The sequence below is a fragment of the Urocitellus parryii genome, chromosome 5 (assembly GCF_045843805.1).
Source record: "Urocitellus parryii isolate mUroPar1 chromosome 5, mUroPar1.hap1, whole genome shotgun sequence".
Taxonomy (NCBI): Eukaryota; Metazoa; Chordata; class Mammalia; order Rodentia; family Sciuridae; genus Urocitellus; species Urocitellus parryii.
In genome coordinates this window covers 93,536,088-93,552,955 of record NC_135535.1, presented here as the reverse complement: position 1 = coordinate 93,552,955, position 16,868 = coordinate 93,536,088, and the positions used below count along the sequence as shown (strand labels likewise).

Genomic DNA, 16,868 nt, shown 5'->3' with positions numbered 1-16,868 from the left:
AATACTTCCCTAAATGTCCTTGTAAAAACACACCAAGGTGATGGTGTAATGAACCGGTCCAGTATCATCTCCTCCCATTCTACTTTGGACCCTGAAGGTGGGGGGCACAGTGACAAAACAAGTGGTTTGGTGACTTGGAATGCTGCTAGTGATCTTCACTAAAGATACTTTCTTCTGGGGCTAGCCTTTTAAGGAAGTCTTGCCACAGGTGCAGGGAAGATGAAGTTCAAGAGAAGAAAATTTGGCAATGACTTCTTATCAGCTTCATCCGCCCCTAAGATTTTAATTTTCTGTAAAGTTTTTTTTAAAGCTTTCAAAAATCCAACATGAAGATCTTTTAAGTTGTTTTCAGCAAAATAAAAACGGACAGGCTCCCTGTCCCTCCCCTCCCCCAGTCGTGAAGGGTGTGAGATGATAAGTTCCTTCCCCATCCCCATGGCCCCTCCGCACCGCAAAGGGGAAAGTGGAGCTTCCACTGGAGCCAAATGTAAAGGTTCAAAGAACGGAACGGGCGGATCTGTGGCTTTGTGGGGAGAGAGGCATCAGGCGACTTGGGGGCGGGGTTTGGCAAGGCCGGGCTCTAAGGCCAGGAGCTAATTAATTCATAGGAAATTAGCCAGAGAGGGGGCGGCGCCTGCGTCCCGCCCTCGCGCGCTCCTCCGCGCAGTGCCCGGCGCCCTGTTGCGTGCAGAGCCTTGCAGACCTCCACCTTCGCGGACTCGCTGTACGTGCCGGGAAGGGATGCTGCGGGAGGGCGCCGGCAGGGTGGCCGCGGAAGGGGAGCGGGAGTTGGCGGGGTCTCTGCCAGCCTGAAAGTTCTTTGCTCTGCTTAACTCCCTGCAGCCGTCCCTTTTGCAGTCGGATCACTTCTGAAAGGGAATTGCGTTTCTGTTGTTCCTAAGTTGGTTAAGTTTTTACACTTTCTCAAACTCCGAGAGTGAAACTTGGGAGGATGAATCTTTCATGTTTAAAGGATGATTTCCTCATTTTTTTTTTTTTTTTTTAAATTTCCAAGCCAAAGTAGTATTTCCTTGGAAAGGGTCCCGTGATCTTTGGGAGAGTTGTGAGTACCTGCAAGCTTTAGCAACACAGGAAATCGCTGTTGAGAAACTTCAACTCTGCGGTATAAAATCCTGTGCCGGCTCTGATTGGACGAAAGGCCTTGGTACCTAAAGAGGGACAGAATTTGTACTTCTCTATTCACTTTGATAGGCAAGAGAAACATCTGTAAGTTTTAAAAATAATAGTGGTGGTAATGATGTTAGATAATGCAAGAGCACTTGAATGAGAGTGTTGTATTGTTTTGTGATGTTATTAGAGTCAGATGACTGGACAGCTGAGGGTGAAACCCCCTTGGCAGATTCTAATGTGTGCATCCCCTCTACCCCACCCAAAATCCGAAGGTAGAAGCCATTAGTCCAAGAAATAAAAAAAGAAAAGGATTTTTTTTTTTTTTTTTCATAAGGCCTCAGATACTGCTAACCCTGGCCTGGGGAGGTGGAGAGAAAGTGCATACAAGCCTTCTAGTGTCTCTGCTTTCCGTTATTAGTCACAGGGCCTCTTTGCAGTCTGATCATTTCCCCAAATTTTCCTCATCCTGCTTTCTCTGTTCGTGAGTACCATGGGGGTGTTGATCAATTTGTAGGAACAGCTGACAGTCTAATAGAGTTCCCAGGCCCTGGTCCACTGTGAACCCCCAGCTGGACCCACCTTTTTTGCATGCTCTTCTGGGAGTTAAGGTGGTATTGCACTTTGTTGTTTTAAAATAAGTTTATATATAAAAAGGACTTATATGCTCTGTCCATCTTATTCATTTTTTTAAAACATGATAAATTGATCCATATTTGAATATTACTCTTTGTGCAGACAAGTAAGATTTTTCTAAGGATTTATTTTGGAGTAGAGCTTATTAATCCTTGAGACTGGAAACGGAAATCAGCACTGTCCTCTAAGAATGCTTTACCCCACCATATTCTCCCCTCTATCCTTCCCCACCCCCCAAAACGATCAGTATTTGGCCTCTGAGACTTCCTTTGCCTGAGACCTCATAGGAGGCTCAGTCTGCAGCTACCACAGTCCCGTCTGAAAATTCTAGAACTGATATACAGCAGCATAGCCACTTACCTATCTTTTTTGTTGTGTTTGTTAGTTTCAGAAAGTACAAAATTGAAGAGTCATGGTCTGGTGGCTCTGTGCCCATATTTTCTGTGTTACACAATGTTGATTTAGAGAAGCCAAGTAATCCTGCGAAGAAAAGAACTTTGCTCTTTTTGGCCAAGAGCCTGTTAAGGGAAAGGGAATGTTCTTCAACTTAAGAGTTTGAAAAAGGTTCTGTGATAGATACTGGGGGAAAGAAAAACCAAATGGGAATGTGAATGACTGGGAAAACAGCCTCCAGAAAACCAGAACATTCTAGCATTCTTCGCTTAGATGGTAGATAGCCCATGAATTATATGGTTGAGGAAACTGGGCCCTGATATTGGTTCCTTCTCTATGAATTTGGGTCTGGGTACTCATTTAATGCCTCTGGCCCTCAGTTTTATATATCAAAGGTAGAAAATATTATTCACCCTTTTAGGATTTTTGAAATCAAGTGAAATAAAAAGTATGCCACAGCTTTTTAGAAACAAATTGTATCCTTGGTGCCTAGAACAGTGTCAAAGTAGGAGCTTCTTTATTTAGCGAACACTCTTATAGCCCTTAGCCAGGTCTCAATGCTTTTGAAGACACTTTTCACCAAAAGCAGTATTCATAAGAACCCTGCAAGGTTTATTTTTCATTTACCTTGTTTTTTTCAGGAAAGGTGAGTAGGCCCTAGAAAGGTTAACTTGCAAGTAATAAGTGGCAGTGTTGAGATCTGCCAGGACTCCACTTTACCTCTAGAGTTTGTATGTGTGCATCATCTGAACCCTTGGCCTCTTAAAGAACATTCACCTCCATACCAGGGGACTGGGAGCTGGTTTCTGGGCAGATATTCACTGTGATGCCCGCCAATGAATGTATAATAAAACAAGTAAACCACTGTACAATACGATTCATCATTTGTAACCATTTATTTTATATAATTTGTTCCGTTTTTTCTCTGCTTACTTTTCTAGATTATTTTTGAGACCTCTCTTGCATGAAACTCATGGGAGGCTGAATCTGTAGAAATCATAATCCCTTCAGAAAATTCTAGAACTGGTAAACAGCAGCATGACCACATAGTTATCTTTTTTCTTCATGCCACCTGTTGTGTGTGTTAGAGTATTCAAATCACCTAACACTTTACCCCTGCCCCCTTTTTTGGGCCAGGGATTGAATCTATGGGTGTGCTACCACTGAGCTACATTCCCACAACTATTTTTATTTTGAGACAGGATCTTACTAAATTTTCCACACTGGCCTCAAACTTGCCATCTTCTTTCGTCAGCCTCCTGAGTAGCTGGGATTATAGGCATGCACCACTGCAAACTTGGCTACACTTTACCCTCTTAGTTTTCCCCCCTACTTTACTCCTCTCTGCCCTCTTGAAGACTGTTCTTGGGAGAAAGCTTTCATAATTTTGTTTTCACCGCAGAGCCTAGCCATTGCAGTTTGGGCCACTGGCTCCTGACAATTTGTTAACCAATTGGCTTTGGAAAAAAAAAAATTAAAACCGAGTCTAGACCAACATCCCTATAATCCATGCATTCAGTAACTCTAATTGCTTAATGTTCTTGCCTTTATTACTCAGTACCTGGGATGTGGAAGGGATTGTGTGGGAAAGTTAGTTCATGAACCGTACAGTGTGGTATCACAGGCTCGATGTTGGCCCATCTCCCACAAATTCAGGATGGAGGAGTTCTACTGCATTCTTGGTAATTGAGAAATGCTTACTGTGTGAGGTGTGCTTTCTGTGTGTGGCTCACATGTGAAGAAAAGACTTCCTATTTCCTTTGCCCCAGCTGTTGACATCTTCTGTGTATTTTTCCTAAGGATTCCAGAAGGCCTCCACTTTTTCCTCTGCTCTTTTAATGCTGAATTTTACTACGGAGAAAAGAAGTTTCTTGGACTTCTGTTCCATCCCTGAATACATTACATTATGGAGAAAACAGCGGAGACTGTCTAAAAATTATTAAGTGGCAACATTTCCTACTTGAACTTCCTAATTTTTAAATAGTTAAGGTCCCTGCTGTATTTCTTCAGATCTCTGTCCAGAGGCATAGGCCTTAGGGATCCTTTATTAGGCAAATTAACTTTACAGGAGCCCTGAAGGATCTTTGATCCCCACCCCTCCCATACTAGAACACGTATTTTAAAAAGTATTATTGGGCACTGAGAACTAACCTAACATACTGTGCTTTCAAGAGTATAAACTCATAGAGGTGGATTAATTTACTATCATGTGGGATTTGTTTTTTCTTTTTTAATATCTAGATTACCTTTGATCCTCCATACTTGTAGGTTCTAGCCGACTGTGGATTGAAATTATTAGGGAAAAAAATTGTGTCCGTATTTAACACATACAGTCTTTGTTCCTTGTAACTTTTCCCTAGATAATATGGTATAACTGCTGTTTGCTTAGTGTTTACTTTGTGTTAGGTATTACAAGCCATCTAGAGATGATTTAAAGTAAGGGAGGGTGTGTGGGAGAATGTACACAGGTTATATGCAGATACTAGCCCATTTTATATTGGGCACTTGAGCACCACAGATTTGGGTTTCTACAGTGGGTTGTTCGGGGATTCTGGAACCACAGGACACTGAGGGACAACTGTATGTAATCAATCTCTCTTTCCCTCTTTCTCTTTTTTCTGTACTGGGAATTTCATCCACTGAGCTATATTCCCAGCATCACCCCTCCCCCCCCTTTTTAAACATTTTTTAAAATTTTGAGACAGAATCTCACTAATTTGCTTAGGAACTCACTAAGTTGCCCAGGATGGCCTTGAACTTGTGATCCTCCTGCCTTAGCCTCCTTGCTTACTGGGATTATAGGTGTGTGCCTGGCTGTATGTAGATTCTGTTTGCCTAAATTTATGGAGTACAGTTTTAGTCTAAGGAAATAAAAATCATAATATACACAGTAAGCTTTGGTTTCTTTATCTGCAAAATGGGAATGATAATACCTCCTACATAGCATAACAGGAAGAGGAAGGCAAAAAACATATGCAAGGGGTACCTAGCTGTGCCAGCCACAGTGGGAATCCAATTTTGGTTGAATCAGAATTAAACAGAATTAAGCAACAAAAAGCTAAATTAAGCAGGTCTCTTGAAGGAGTCAGTGCAATGTGTTAGCATACAGGATGTCAGGTCAGAGACCTGGGTTTGTTTTTCTTGGCTGCTTAACATCCCTAATTCCCATTTTCTTTACGTGTGAAATGGATGTATTTACGAGGGTTACAGTATTATAGTTAAAAAGATTTTGTAAGGTACTGCACCTAGAGTATGTGGTATAATTGGACACATAGCACATTCTTGGGAAATTAAAAATGTATGTTTATGGATGTGATTTATATCACCATTCAACAGCAACTCATGAACAACTACATGACCGGTAACAAAATATAGAAATACATATGTGGATTTGTAGATTATTTGTAAATGGATAGAATGATCAGAATTGGGTAGATGTCAGTCTAACAAGGTTTGAGATTTAAGGGCAGGAAAGGACATTGAGAAGAGAGCACTACAGTCTAAACAAATTATATAGGGTCTAAGTCGGTTAGGAGAAAAGATAGGTGTTTATATGGAAGAGATAGAAGCAGATAGCAGAGCTCATGACGAAACAAGAGGACGTTACATGGAATGACCACAAGATAAGGCTGTGATTTAAATTTAAGCATTATCCTAAATTCCTATCCACTTTGACTTCAGTATCACTAGTGTGCCTCACCTTTCCTCCTGACCCAATTATAGTTCCAGTTCACTCTCTGTTTCATTCACTTTATCCTTGACAGCATTTAGATGCTGTAAATATGGAAGGTGAAATGACCTGAAGAGACATACAAAGCTCATCCTTCTTTCTTTTAAAGTACCATGCATGCCATTTCCTAAGTGTGTGTTTGCAAGCCTGTTATTTGGATGCTTCTGTTGTCTTCTCTTTCTTCATCTGTGTGGGTGTTAATGATGACCATGATCATGATGATCAAAATGATGCTAGGTTAAGGATATCAAAAACTTTATCGAGGGTTTTCTATGGGCCAGCTGCTGTGCTAAGTATTTTTCTGCATGTTTTCTTAATTAAATCTTGCAACAAGTTAATGTTAGGAGCTATTACTATTCCTGTCTTATAAATGAAGACATTTATCCTCAGAGAGGCTAAATTCCTCAAGAAAGGTTAATAGACACATCATGGGCCTGGAATTCAAATCATGGCACCTAAGATCTTGAACACTCCTGAAATGACACAAAGGAGTAAGGTGGGTTTCTAAAGCAGAACATACTTTTAGAACTTAGGCATCCCAATACAATATCAGTGGTACTGCTGTGTATATGGTTGGGTGTTTCCAAAGAGATCAGTCCATGGCCTTTGGTCTTTTGCATTCAATCTGTGGTCCATCTTGATGCAAATGTATGGTTGTGGTCCATTTTTAGGGCATTTTGGCTATTTGTTTTTGCTTGTAATACCCACAGATTTTTATTTAGTATCTTTAATCTTTAGGCTTAATGACATAGAACTAGAGAAAATATACTACTGTTTATATTGAAAAATTTGAAACTTAATGATCAGTTTTTTTGTTTAAATGGCTCCCAGGTATTTTTAAGAACAATGTGGTCAATGCTGCAAGTACACCTAGTGATCATGAAGTTATTTTGCATATTTATGTCTGTTTTTTCCTTCTTGTCTGAAATCTTTTGAAAATTCCAGAGCAAAATTGAAAAATGGCTGATCTCACCCAGCTACTGGAAAATGAAGTATTCATGGCTTTTGCCTCCTATACAGCGATTATCCTTTCAAAAATGATGCTTATGAGTCCTGCAACTGCATTCTATAGACTAACGAGAAAGGTAAGACATTTTTTGGACCAGTGTTTTCAGTTCTGTTATAGATTTAGAGTATAACTTTTGGGGTGAGAGTGGGGAGAGATGAAAAATATTGAATAAAAGAAAGAAAAAAGGCTAAGAATTAAAGTTCTTCTTCTTCCCAGAGTGGGCTCTTATGACTGGAGTATGCTAACCATTGAATTTTGTGTACTTCTGGTTTAAGTTAATAGTATTTGTACCCAGCATTGTAAGAGTGAATTTAAAAAAGTCAAGAGGCACGGTCAAGGTGACAGAAAGATTTTGAAGTACACATCCCATGTTCAAGCAGGCCTAGGACCAAGTGAGAGGAGCAGAGAGGCTGCTAGACAAAGTGTAAAATTTTCATTGGTGCTATCCCTGTGCCTATTAAACATCTTCTTTCTGGAAGCCTCCTGTTTCTCTCTTAGGTTCCTGTCCTGAGGTTTTGTCCTCTAGAGTCTTGCTCCTGTCTAGAGGTCCTGGCCCTCTCTGAGGTGTTTCCTTGTCACTGTTGGAGATATGGGGTTGATATCTGGAGAACGTTCCCACATATTTAATTCTGTGATAGGGTTCAATTGTCCTCTGGAAACAAAGTAGAAGCAGGGAAATCCTCCTGGTCTTAAAAGAAGGAGGGAATTTGAATTTGTGGAGTGGCAGGCCCCATTAAGTGATTGTTAGCATAGTCAGGTGAAGTTCAGGTTGGTCCCCATGTTGTAGAGTAACTGAAAGACACAGAGGTTAAGGTCCGTAGCTGTCAGATTCATCTTGAGCTGCCTCTACAGGATATCTTGGACTGGATGGCTTAAATAGCAAATATTTGTCCCACACAGTTCCTGAGGTTGGCAAGTCCTAGATCAAGATGTCAGTAGATCCAGTGCTTGGTGAGGACTGGATTCCTGATGTGTACATGGCCATGTTCTCCTTGCATCCTTACTTGGGGTGAATAGAGAAAGAAAGAAACAAGTTCTGCCGGGTCTCTTTATAAGGGCACTAATCCCATCCATGAGGGTTCCACACATATGATCTAATCACCTCTCAAAAGTCTCTACCTCCAGATACCTTCACACTGGGGATTAGGCTCAAATACATACGTTTCGTAAGGACACATTCAGTCCATAGCAGGAGGGGCCCCACAGTGGCACAACAATAGAGGACAAGGCTGAGATTCAAATTCAGATAGTTTAAATCCAGATCTCATACTCTTTCATTATCATATATTAATTTCTTTATTTAAAATGAACATGTCAAACATCTCATAGACAGGCATTTATTTAGAGGATACTGTGATGAACAAGGCCAACAGGCCTGTCTGCAAGAGCTGTTGATACTGTATCACAACCCTGCCTGTCAGTTCTCCTCCATACTTTTATCTAGAATGAAAGCTCTTATCATATTAAGAGAAAGTTATAACATTTATGAGATGTTTTTCAAGCTTAAATTAGAACTAATTTTATAGTTTTTTTTCTTATTATAAATTATTAAACATTGGGACAGACTTAAATAGTTTTAAAATGCATCTTTCAAGTTTCAAGGGATGGGGAAATCATTTCAAAGAGCATAATAATCAGAGGAAGCATACATGAACACATGCCATGCCCTCAAATGTTAACTTGTTCTTCCTAGGAAGCAATTAAGCTTCTTAAATTTAATATTATCTGACCCAACGTTTTATCTGGCTCAAGAGAAGGAGCATACATATCCTATCAAAGTACAAAATACCTTTCCCATCCCTCACTTTCTTATGCTTCTTGCCTTTTTTCTAACATCTTTGGTAATTTATTGTATTACCTTCAGACTAGCTGGTTCCTTGGAAATGCTAAAATACTCGAGGGAGGATGTGCCCACATTGTCATTGTGAAAAAAATGCTAGGGCACCACAGTAATAATAATAATTAGTGCTGACTCAGACTTATGCCTCTTTCTATTTTTTTCCTTCCTTCTCACTATTTTTATATTCTAGTTTTTAATTTAAGTTCACATTTATGCTGCTTTTAGAAATAATTTGTGGGTTGGGATTGTGGCTCAGCGGTAGAGCGCTTGCCTAGCACATGCAAGGCCCTGGGTTCGATCCTCAGTACCACATATAAATAAATAAAAAGAAAGGTATTATGTCCAACTACTACTAAAAAATAAATATTTAAAAAAATAATTTGTATTGTTAATAAAGATTCAGGTTTAAACTGTGAATGAACTGTGGATGCTCCTGTCTGATTTATTGCTCTGAAATTTCTTTGCTTAGGGACCAACCTAGAGGCCTGCATTTCTGACATTAAAATGCAGATAACTTAGGTAGAATACCCTCAAGCTGTTTGGTGTTTGCAATAAGTTTTTTTTCTCCCCCTGGCGTTTGGAATAGGCGTTTGCCAACCCAGAAGACTGTGAGGGCTTTGGCAAAGGAGAGAATGCCAAGAAGTATCTTCGAACAGATGACAGTGTGGAACGTGTACGAAGGTAAACCAGTGTCTCTGGAAATTACCTACTCAAAGAATTTTGGTCAAGGAGCTCAGTGAAGTTGTTTGGGCCTTGGAGAAAAGGAAAAAAAAAAAAGTCATCCACTCAGTATAACTACAGAAAAGTAGAGATCTCAACATCTCTGAATGTAACTGTTATTGTACATATTAACAATTTAGTTGCACTTTTGTATGGACTTTTAATTTATTTTAATTAGCTATACATGACAGTAGAATGCACTTTGACACATCATACATAGATGGAGTATAATTTCTCATTCTTCTGCTTATACATGATGTAGAATCACACAGGTTATATAGTCATGTATGTACATAAGGTAAAACACCTGACTTTGTTGGGATTAATAACTGTGCTCTGTATAGCAGTAATGGCAGGTAGAAGGTAAAATGGAGACAGTGAATTCTTGCAGTTTTGTCATCTTTCTCCAGAGCAGAGACTCAACCCATATAAAGGGTTGAAGAAACAGGTGTTTTTGCATAAGGTTTGAAATATGGAAGTTGACACTCTTCAGAGAAATGAGTACCAGCTGAAGTGTCTAGATCATATTGGCATTATCCCTTTTTTGATTCCTGGTGAAAGCCTGAAGCCCATCTCAAGATTTCTGCAGATTCTCTCATGGTGCATGGCATATGGCCTCAAGATTAACTCAGGCTCTGGGTTCATGCATTTGTGCATGCTTCTGCATTCTGCATTTTGTTACACTGGGTGTAACCTCAGTCTTTCTCTCAATTCCCTTGACAAATCAGCTTTAAAAATGTGTATAAAAGTGGATTTAACTAAATTGAAGTACAGAGGAGGTTACTGTGTGGCAACCTAAGCATTGTGTATTAAGAGTTCCGTGTCTGACAGTGTCCTACAGAATCCTCAGGGAGAATTTGCACCACACCTTCTTGTACCCCAAGTAGCATCCAGCATTTTCTCTGGCCCTATATACTTTTTGCCTTTCCTGTACTAAAATTAAATTTACTTTTTTATTTATGCAAAACAGCTTTATCTCCAAGCTTTTTATCAAGCAAGTTTTTTTTTTTTTTTTTTTTTTTTTCCTCTCCTAACAGAAAGCCTGTGCTAGAGATTTAGGACAAAATGTTCACTTCTGTTTCTTTTAATTATACACTGGTTAATTCAGCAGCTCCTGAGTTAGTCAATTAGCCAATCTTGAAAATGGATTGTGTAGAGAGTGTGGATCCAAAATAGTTTCAAGACAGAATCAATGTGAGGATCTCAAACAATATCAAAGCAAAAGAATTAAAATTAGAAAAGGTGAGTGCCACTCACTGTCATAGATTTCTCAAAGCCATTAGACATAGTGGTTTAAAATATATGTCATCCTTTTTTGTGTTTACCTTTGACAGCAGGACCAGAAAGTGCTAGGACCCTCAGTGGTATTAGGAAGATTGAAAGGAAGATCCAAATTTCATATATGAAAATTTTAACAATAAAAGGTATTTTATTGGGGAGAATTTAGATTTTTTTCCTACTATCATTTTATACTTCTCATCCTCAACCCCTGTGCCCACAGGATTGTACCTCTGAAAGTGAAAGCCATAATCTAAGCTGATCTCTAGTCCGGTTGCAATTGACCTGGTTCTGAAAAGGGTTGTCCCTGAGGTGCAGCAACTGTGTGCACTGCGCCCCCTGGTGATCAGACACTGACCTTACAATGTGGCAAGAGGAGGGTATCTGGCAGAATAGGGTGCTAGTTGCCTGTTCTAGTTTTTCAGAATTTATTGGCTCTCTCAAAAAAAATTTCCAATAACAATACACTTTTGGATATAATTTTCAGAGAAGGAGTTTCAAGAATCTCCTTTTTCCATTTAACCTAGATTTTTCCCCCTCTCTCCATCATTACACAATTATAACACAATTATAAATTCAACACTATTAGCATATCTGCATATTTCAATGTTAGGGACCCACGAGGGGCACAAATGAAGTTAAAGGTAAGCTTTAAGGAATGTGATATTGAAAAAATAAATATATATACACATACAGATCAATTAGTTAAAAACAGAGTAATGTATGTTGAAATATCAAGGTTTTGTAGGCAGACAGAATCACTGATGATTAGGAAATCATCTATTTAATACTGTTTCACTTATTCTAGGAAGAATTCAAGACCATGTACATTCACTACCACAAGATAAGTGAAAGTTGAAAGGCAAATGGGGCACACAAAACTACTAGTCATTCAAAAGAACTTGGGTTTAGGGAAAGCAGAGACATTGACGACATACTACCATCCCACCTTCAAAGGTTATGCCCATTTAATGGGAAGGTTCAGTGGATCCTCAGTGATACTTGTTGGGGATTCTGTCAAGAGATTGAAATGTGGGGCCGGGCGTGGTGGCATATGCCTATAATCCCAATAGCTCTGGAGGCTGAGGCAGGAGGAATGCAAGTTCAAAGCCAATCTCTGCAATTTAGCGAGACCCTTCCTCTAAATAAAATATAGTAAAAGCGCTGGGGATGTGGCACAGTGGTTAAGTGCCCCTGGATTCAATCCCCAATACTTAAAAAAAAAAAAAAAAGAGAGAGAGAGAGAGAGATTGAAATGTGAGCTGGAAGTTGAACTGTGTGATCCCTCATGTGGTCCCAGTGTATGAACAAAGCATTAATTGAGAGAGCCTTGTGTATATATCACTGCTATATCTTCTTTTGGGATCCTGTCAAGGAGCTTTAAGACTAGGTTCCTGGCCAGGCATGGTGGGAAGCTGAGACAGGAGGATCACAAGTTCAAGGCCAACCTTAGTAGCTAAACAAGGCCCTGTTTCAAAAGAAAAAATAATAATTAAAAAAGGGATGGAGCTGTGGCTCAGTGGTTAAACAATTCTGGTTGAACCTGTAGTACCACAAACAAACAAACACAAAACAAAATTAAAAAAAAAAGACACTAAAAACATTTCCTTCCCCAAACTATGTTTCCTGCTAGTGTTCCTCTTCAGAGTTTTATAATGTTCCCCATGAAAATAAGATCAACATGTCTATAATAGAGAATATTATGGACTTAGGAATATTTTATGAAGGAGTAACCTGAAAAATATGATTTAGAACAATTTGAGGAAATTTCTTTGTGGGAATCTGGACCTACTGCTGTATGCTAAGACTGAGAGGTTTGGTGAAGACTGAAGACGGGGTAGGCAGGAAGTATGGTTACAGCTCCTTTTGTAGTTGGCCGACCTTTGACAGGTTTTAAATGCATGTAGCAACTCTAGTCCAGGTCAGGGAGATGCCATGATCCAAGTTATTCTGATCTGAGGGAATGTGTGACCATGGTCTCTTGAGCACAGAGCTGGTGGCCGTCCATCACAGGGCAGGTGTGTGCCAAGGGGCATCTGTCCAAAGAGAAGGAAAACTGAGAACATGGACTCATGGGGCCGTGGACAGTAGACCCCGGTAAGAATGGTTGCTTGGGCAAACTGCTGTTTACCTGGTAACAGATTCTAGCTGCTGTCTGTAAATAAGGCTAGATGGAGAAGGCTGCCACTCTGGGAAGGACAAAAGAAAGGACGAGGAGAAGGGTGGGGTGAGCTACATAGGGGTGTCAGTAAGTGTATACCAAGGCAGGTTGGCACCAGGTGTATACTTACCCTGCTGTGGGTACTGGGCCTTCCTAGGACAATGAGGAGTGTTATTTAGAAAAGCTTTTCGAGGACTGATGTAAGAGAAAAAGAATTGAAAAGGAGAAATGAGAGAAGGAAAAAGTTGGAGGGCCCAATAAGGCCAAGAGGACCCAGTCCTTGACTTTCTCCTTCTTCTTCTTCCACATTCCCCCTGTTGCCTGTGACTTTCTTCTTTGCTTTAACGTTGTGTCCTATTTGACAGCCATTTAATAGAGGCTTAGGAGTAGACATGGTTTTCCAAGGGTATCCCTTTTGTCATTTCTTCCCCAACGTTGAAATTTCTGTCACACCATCATGAAGGAAAATCGTGACATGCCCGAGACGGGAAGTGAAGGTGTCTTGGTCTGGCAGGAGAATTCCGAGGAACAAAGCAAATGGCACTGGTGGACGGGCGAGGCGGGCCCTTCCGCACGGAGTTCTGTCCTTCCTTCCCACTCCTGCCTGATTCTCAGTGGTCCTGGCACTGTTCCGGGAACCAGAGGGGACAAAACCACTTCATTCTGTCTTTGCTTTTACTCAGGGGCAGGTGGTTCTTTCTTTCAGCCTTTTCCCAGGTGTGCCTTCTTCATCCTTCTAGGCTGTCCTTGTCTTTGTCAGGCAGCCTGGAGACTCTTAAGGAAGACAGAAGGGAAGGGAGGGAAGGAGAGCCATGACCACTGAGCAGGCAACATGGAAGAATTATCTTTTGGGGGGTGGGGCATACTGGGGATTGAACTCAGGGGTACCCCACCACTGAGCCACATCCCCAGCCCTATTTTGTATTTTACTTAGAGACAGGGTCTCACTGAGTTGCTTAGCGCCTTGCTTTTGCTGAGGCTGGCTTTGAACTTGCCATCCTCCTGCCTCAGCCTCCCGAGCTGCTGGGATTACAGGCATGTGGCAGAAGCCTATAAATAATTATCTTTCATGCCAAAGTAGAAGAGCCCTATAAAAGAAATTTTTTTTTTTTTACTTTGGTATATGTATCAATAGCTGACAAACTCTATCAAAATCTCTAGTCCTAGTTTAGAAACTAAAGCAGTTTTGGGGGCTGGGGCTGTGACTCAGCGGTAGAGCACTCCCCTAGCACAGGCAAGGCCCTGGGTTTGATCCTCAGCACCATATACAAATAATTAAGTAAAATAAAGGTATTGTGTCCAACTACAACTAAAAAATAAATATCTTAAAAAAGGAACTAAAGCAGTTTGTCATTCTGTAGGCTTAAGAGGGGGCATCAGATTTTAAGATTATGAACTTTTAAGAATGTCAAGTCAAAAAAAAAAGAATGTCAAGTCAGTAATAGATGTGCCTTTTATTAAAAATTCTAGCCAGGAAAGCCCATGGTGCCTTATGGCTAAACTACTCTTTTTGTTTTCTTTTAGTGGTGATATAAAGATAAAATTTAGGAAGTCTGTTTTATCTTTTTAAAATATTTTAAAGTTTTAGGACTGCAGGTTGTGCTCTATCACTGATTTATGTTCCTAGCCCCTTCTATATTTTTAGGTTTTAGACAGGGTCTTGCTAAGTTGCTGAGGCTGGCCTTGAACTTGAGATCTTCCTGCTTCAGCTTCCCAAGTTTCTGGGATCACAGGGGTGCACCACCACACCTGACTTCTTATCATCTTTTGTGTATATTCTGTCTTATACTGCAAGCTTATTAACTTATTCCTTTTGTGGTTTAAAGATATGAGTAGCTAAAGTTTTGGCCATCTTCAAGAGGCTATTTATGTGTTGTGCTGTTTGTATTTGAAGAGATGAGTCTTTGCTATTCAGTTGCTATTGCTATTAAGTTTGTAATCTAGTGGTTTGGGTAAATGGGCAAGCATTTTCTCATTCACCATTTTAAAGACTAGAAAAATTAAAGGAAGTCTCTTAGGAAAGATTGTACCCCAAAAGATTTTTTTTTTCCTTTGTGAAGAAGAGTTTTTAGTAGGAGGAATCTTGAATTGCAAATATATATATTTCATATTTATAAAAATGAAGTGAATTTTCCTAGATGCAATTTTTATATTCCCAAAACTATAAAATGACTTCAACAGACACTAGTATGGCAGTATGTATAAACGTGGATGTATAACCAATGTGATCCTGCAATCTGTACACTTGGTAAAAATAAGAATTCGTACCCCACTTGAATCAAATGTATGAGATATGATATGTCAAGATCATTGTAATGTTTTGAGCAACCAATAAAAAAGAGATACACTAAAATTTAAAAAAAATTAATGAGATGATATAACAGTGAAAGTCCAGTGAGTGAGGAAACAAAGCAGTTTGAGAGAAAGGCTTTTACTTTGCAGTTTAAAGATCCATTAACATCTACATTTAATCTTTGGAGGGCGGGAAGAATGAATATGTTTAAATAAATTTTAAGAGTCATTTTTTTTCCCCACAGAGCCCACCTGAATGACCTTGAAAATATTGTTCCATTTGTTGGAATCGGGCTGCTATATTCCTTGAGTGGTCCAGACCTTTCTACTGCTCTCCTGCACTTCAGGCTCTTTGTTGGAGCACGGATCTACCACACAATTGCGTATTTGACACCCCTTCCCCAACCAAATAGAGCTTTGGCTTTTTTTGTTGGATATGGAGTTACTCTTTCAATGGCCTACAGGTTGCTGAAGACTGGATTTTACCTGTAAAGAAAATCGAGTATTTCCCATGCAATTGGTTTTTAAGAATTCTATACTTCCAGTATATAATGAATATTTTCTGAGGCTGTAAGTGGGAAGGGAGCAGAGAAAGTAGGAATGGGGAAAAACCCATTTTAAAGATTAGCACTGCTAATATCCTTTTATTCTTGCTTCATATTTGCTGCAGACATTCAACAATCATTCTTAAGTCTTTTGTGTGATTCTTTTAAGTTCTGATTGTTATAATTTTCAACATTCATCAACATCTCATATTATGAATCTATAAAAAATTGATTGTATGTGTTCGAGGTCTGTATTTCAATACTGTGGAAATAGTGATATGAAATAAAGAATTTAATGAATGGTTTTGTTTTCCCAACTGTTTATAAAATTTCAAAACTATGGAAAAGTTGTAAAATGGAATAAAGAACCTCTATATACCATTCATCTAGATTCACCCATTGTTCACATTTTAAAACATTTGCTTTAGCTTTCAAAAACAATTTTTTTCCTAAGCAATTTGAAAGTAAATGGCAAATATCATGATACTTTACTTCTTTATATTTAGACATATTTCTTGTATGAACAGCATAGTCTCCACAAAAACCACAGTACCATTACCACACCCAAGAGATGTCACATTACCACAATGGTATTTGACATATATATTCCACAAATTTATCCAATTTTTCTAAAACCACCTTTGTAACTTCTTTAGGATCTAAGAATAAAACAAGGCCTATATGTTGCCTTCTGTTACATTTTCATTAAAATAGAAGCATTCCTTCACTTTTTTGTTGTTTTTTGTCTATCGTGACATTGGTTTTTTTTTTTTTTTTAAAAGTTGATCTTTCCACCAATTAAAATCATTTAATGAACTCTGTTAATAATGTAATACAATATTTTTTTTTTTTTTTTATTTTTATTGGTCGTTCATAACATTACATAGTTCTTAATACATCATATTACACGGTTTGATTCAAGTGGATTATGAACTCCCGCTTTTACCCCGTATACAAATTGCTGTATCACATCAGTTACCCTTCCATTGATTGACATATTGCCTTTCTAGTGTCTGATGTATTCTGCTGTCTGTCCTATTGTCTACTGTCCCCCCTCCCCTCCCCTCCCCTTCCCTCCCCTTTTCTCTCTCTACCCCTTCTACTGTAAATCATGTCTTCCATTTGTACTCTCTTGA

At 39.3% G+C, this 16,868-nt stretch overlaps 1 protein-coding gene across 1 annotated transcript; it reads left to right on the top strand.

Annotated features, from left to right (window-relative positions):
* Nucleotides 1-635: 635 nt before the first annotated feature.
* Mgst1 (microsomal glutathione S-transferase 1) lies at nt 636-16,032 on the top strand. Its single transcript, XM_026391935.1, has 4 exons — nt 636-724; nt 6,833-6,972; nt 9,323-9,417; nt 15,433-16,032. The coding sequence occupies exons 2-4, from the start codon at nt 6,847-6,849 to the stop codon at nt 15,677-15,679; spliced, it is 468 nt and encodes a 155-aa protein (XP_026247720.1). The 5' UTR covers nt 636-724; nt 6,833-6,846; the 3' UTR covers nt 15,680-16,032.
* Nucleotides 16,033-16,868: the final 836 nt, after the last annotated feature.

Excerpts from the sequence above, each read along its gene's own strand:
- Mgst1 (XM_026391935.1), top strand. The coding sequence starts at position 6,847 with ATGGCTGATCTCACCCAGCTACTGGAAAATGAAGTATTCATGGCTTTT. Across the intron at positions 6,973-9,322 it reads TCTATAGACTAACGAGAAAG|GCGTTTGCCAACCCAGAAGA; the intron begins GTAAGACATTTT and ends CGTTTGGAATAG. Across the intron at positions 9,418-15,432 it reads AGTGTGGAACGTGTACGAAG|AGCCCACCTGAATGACCTTG; the intron begins GTAAACCAGTGT and ends TTTTCCCCACAG.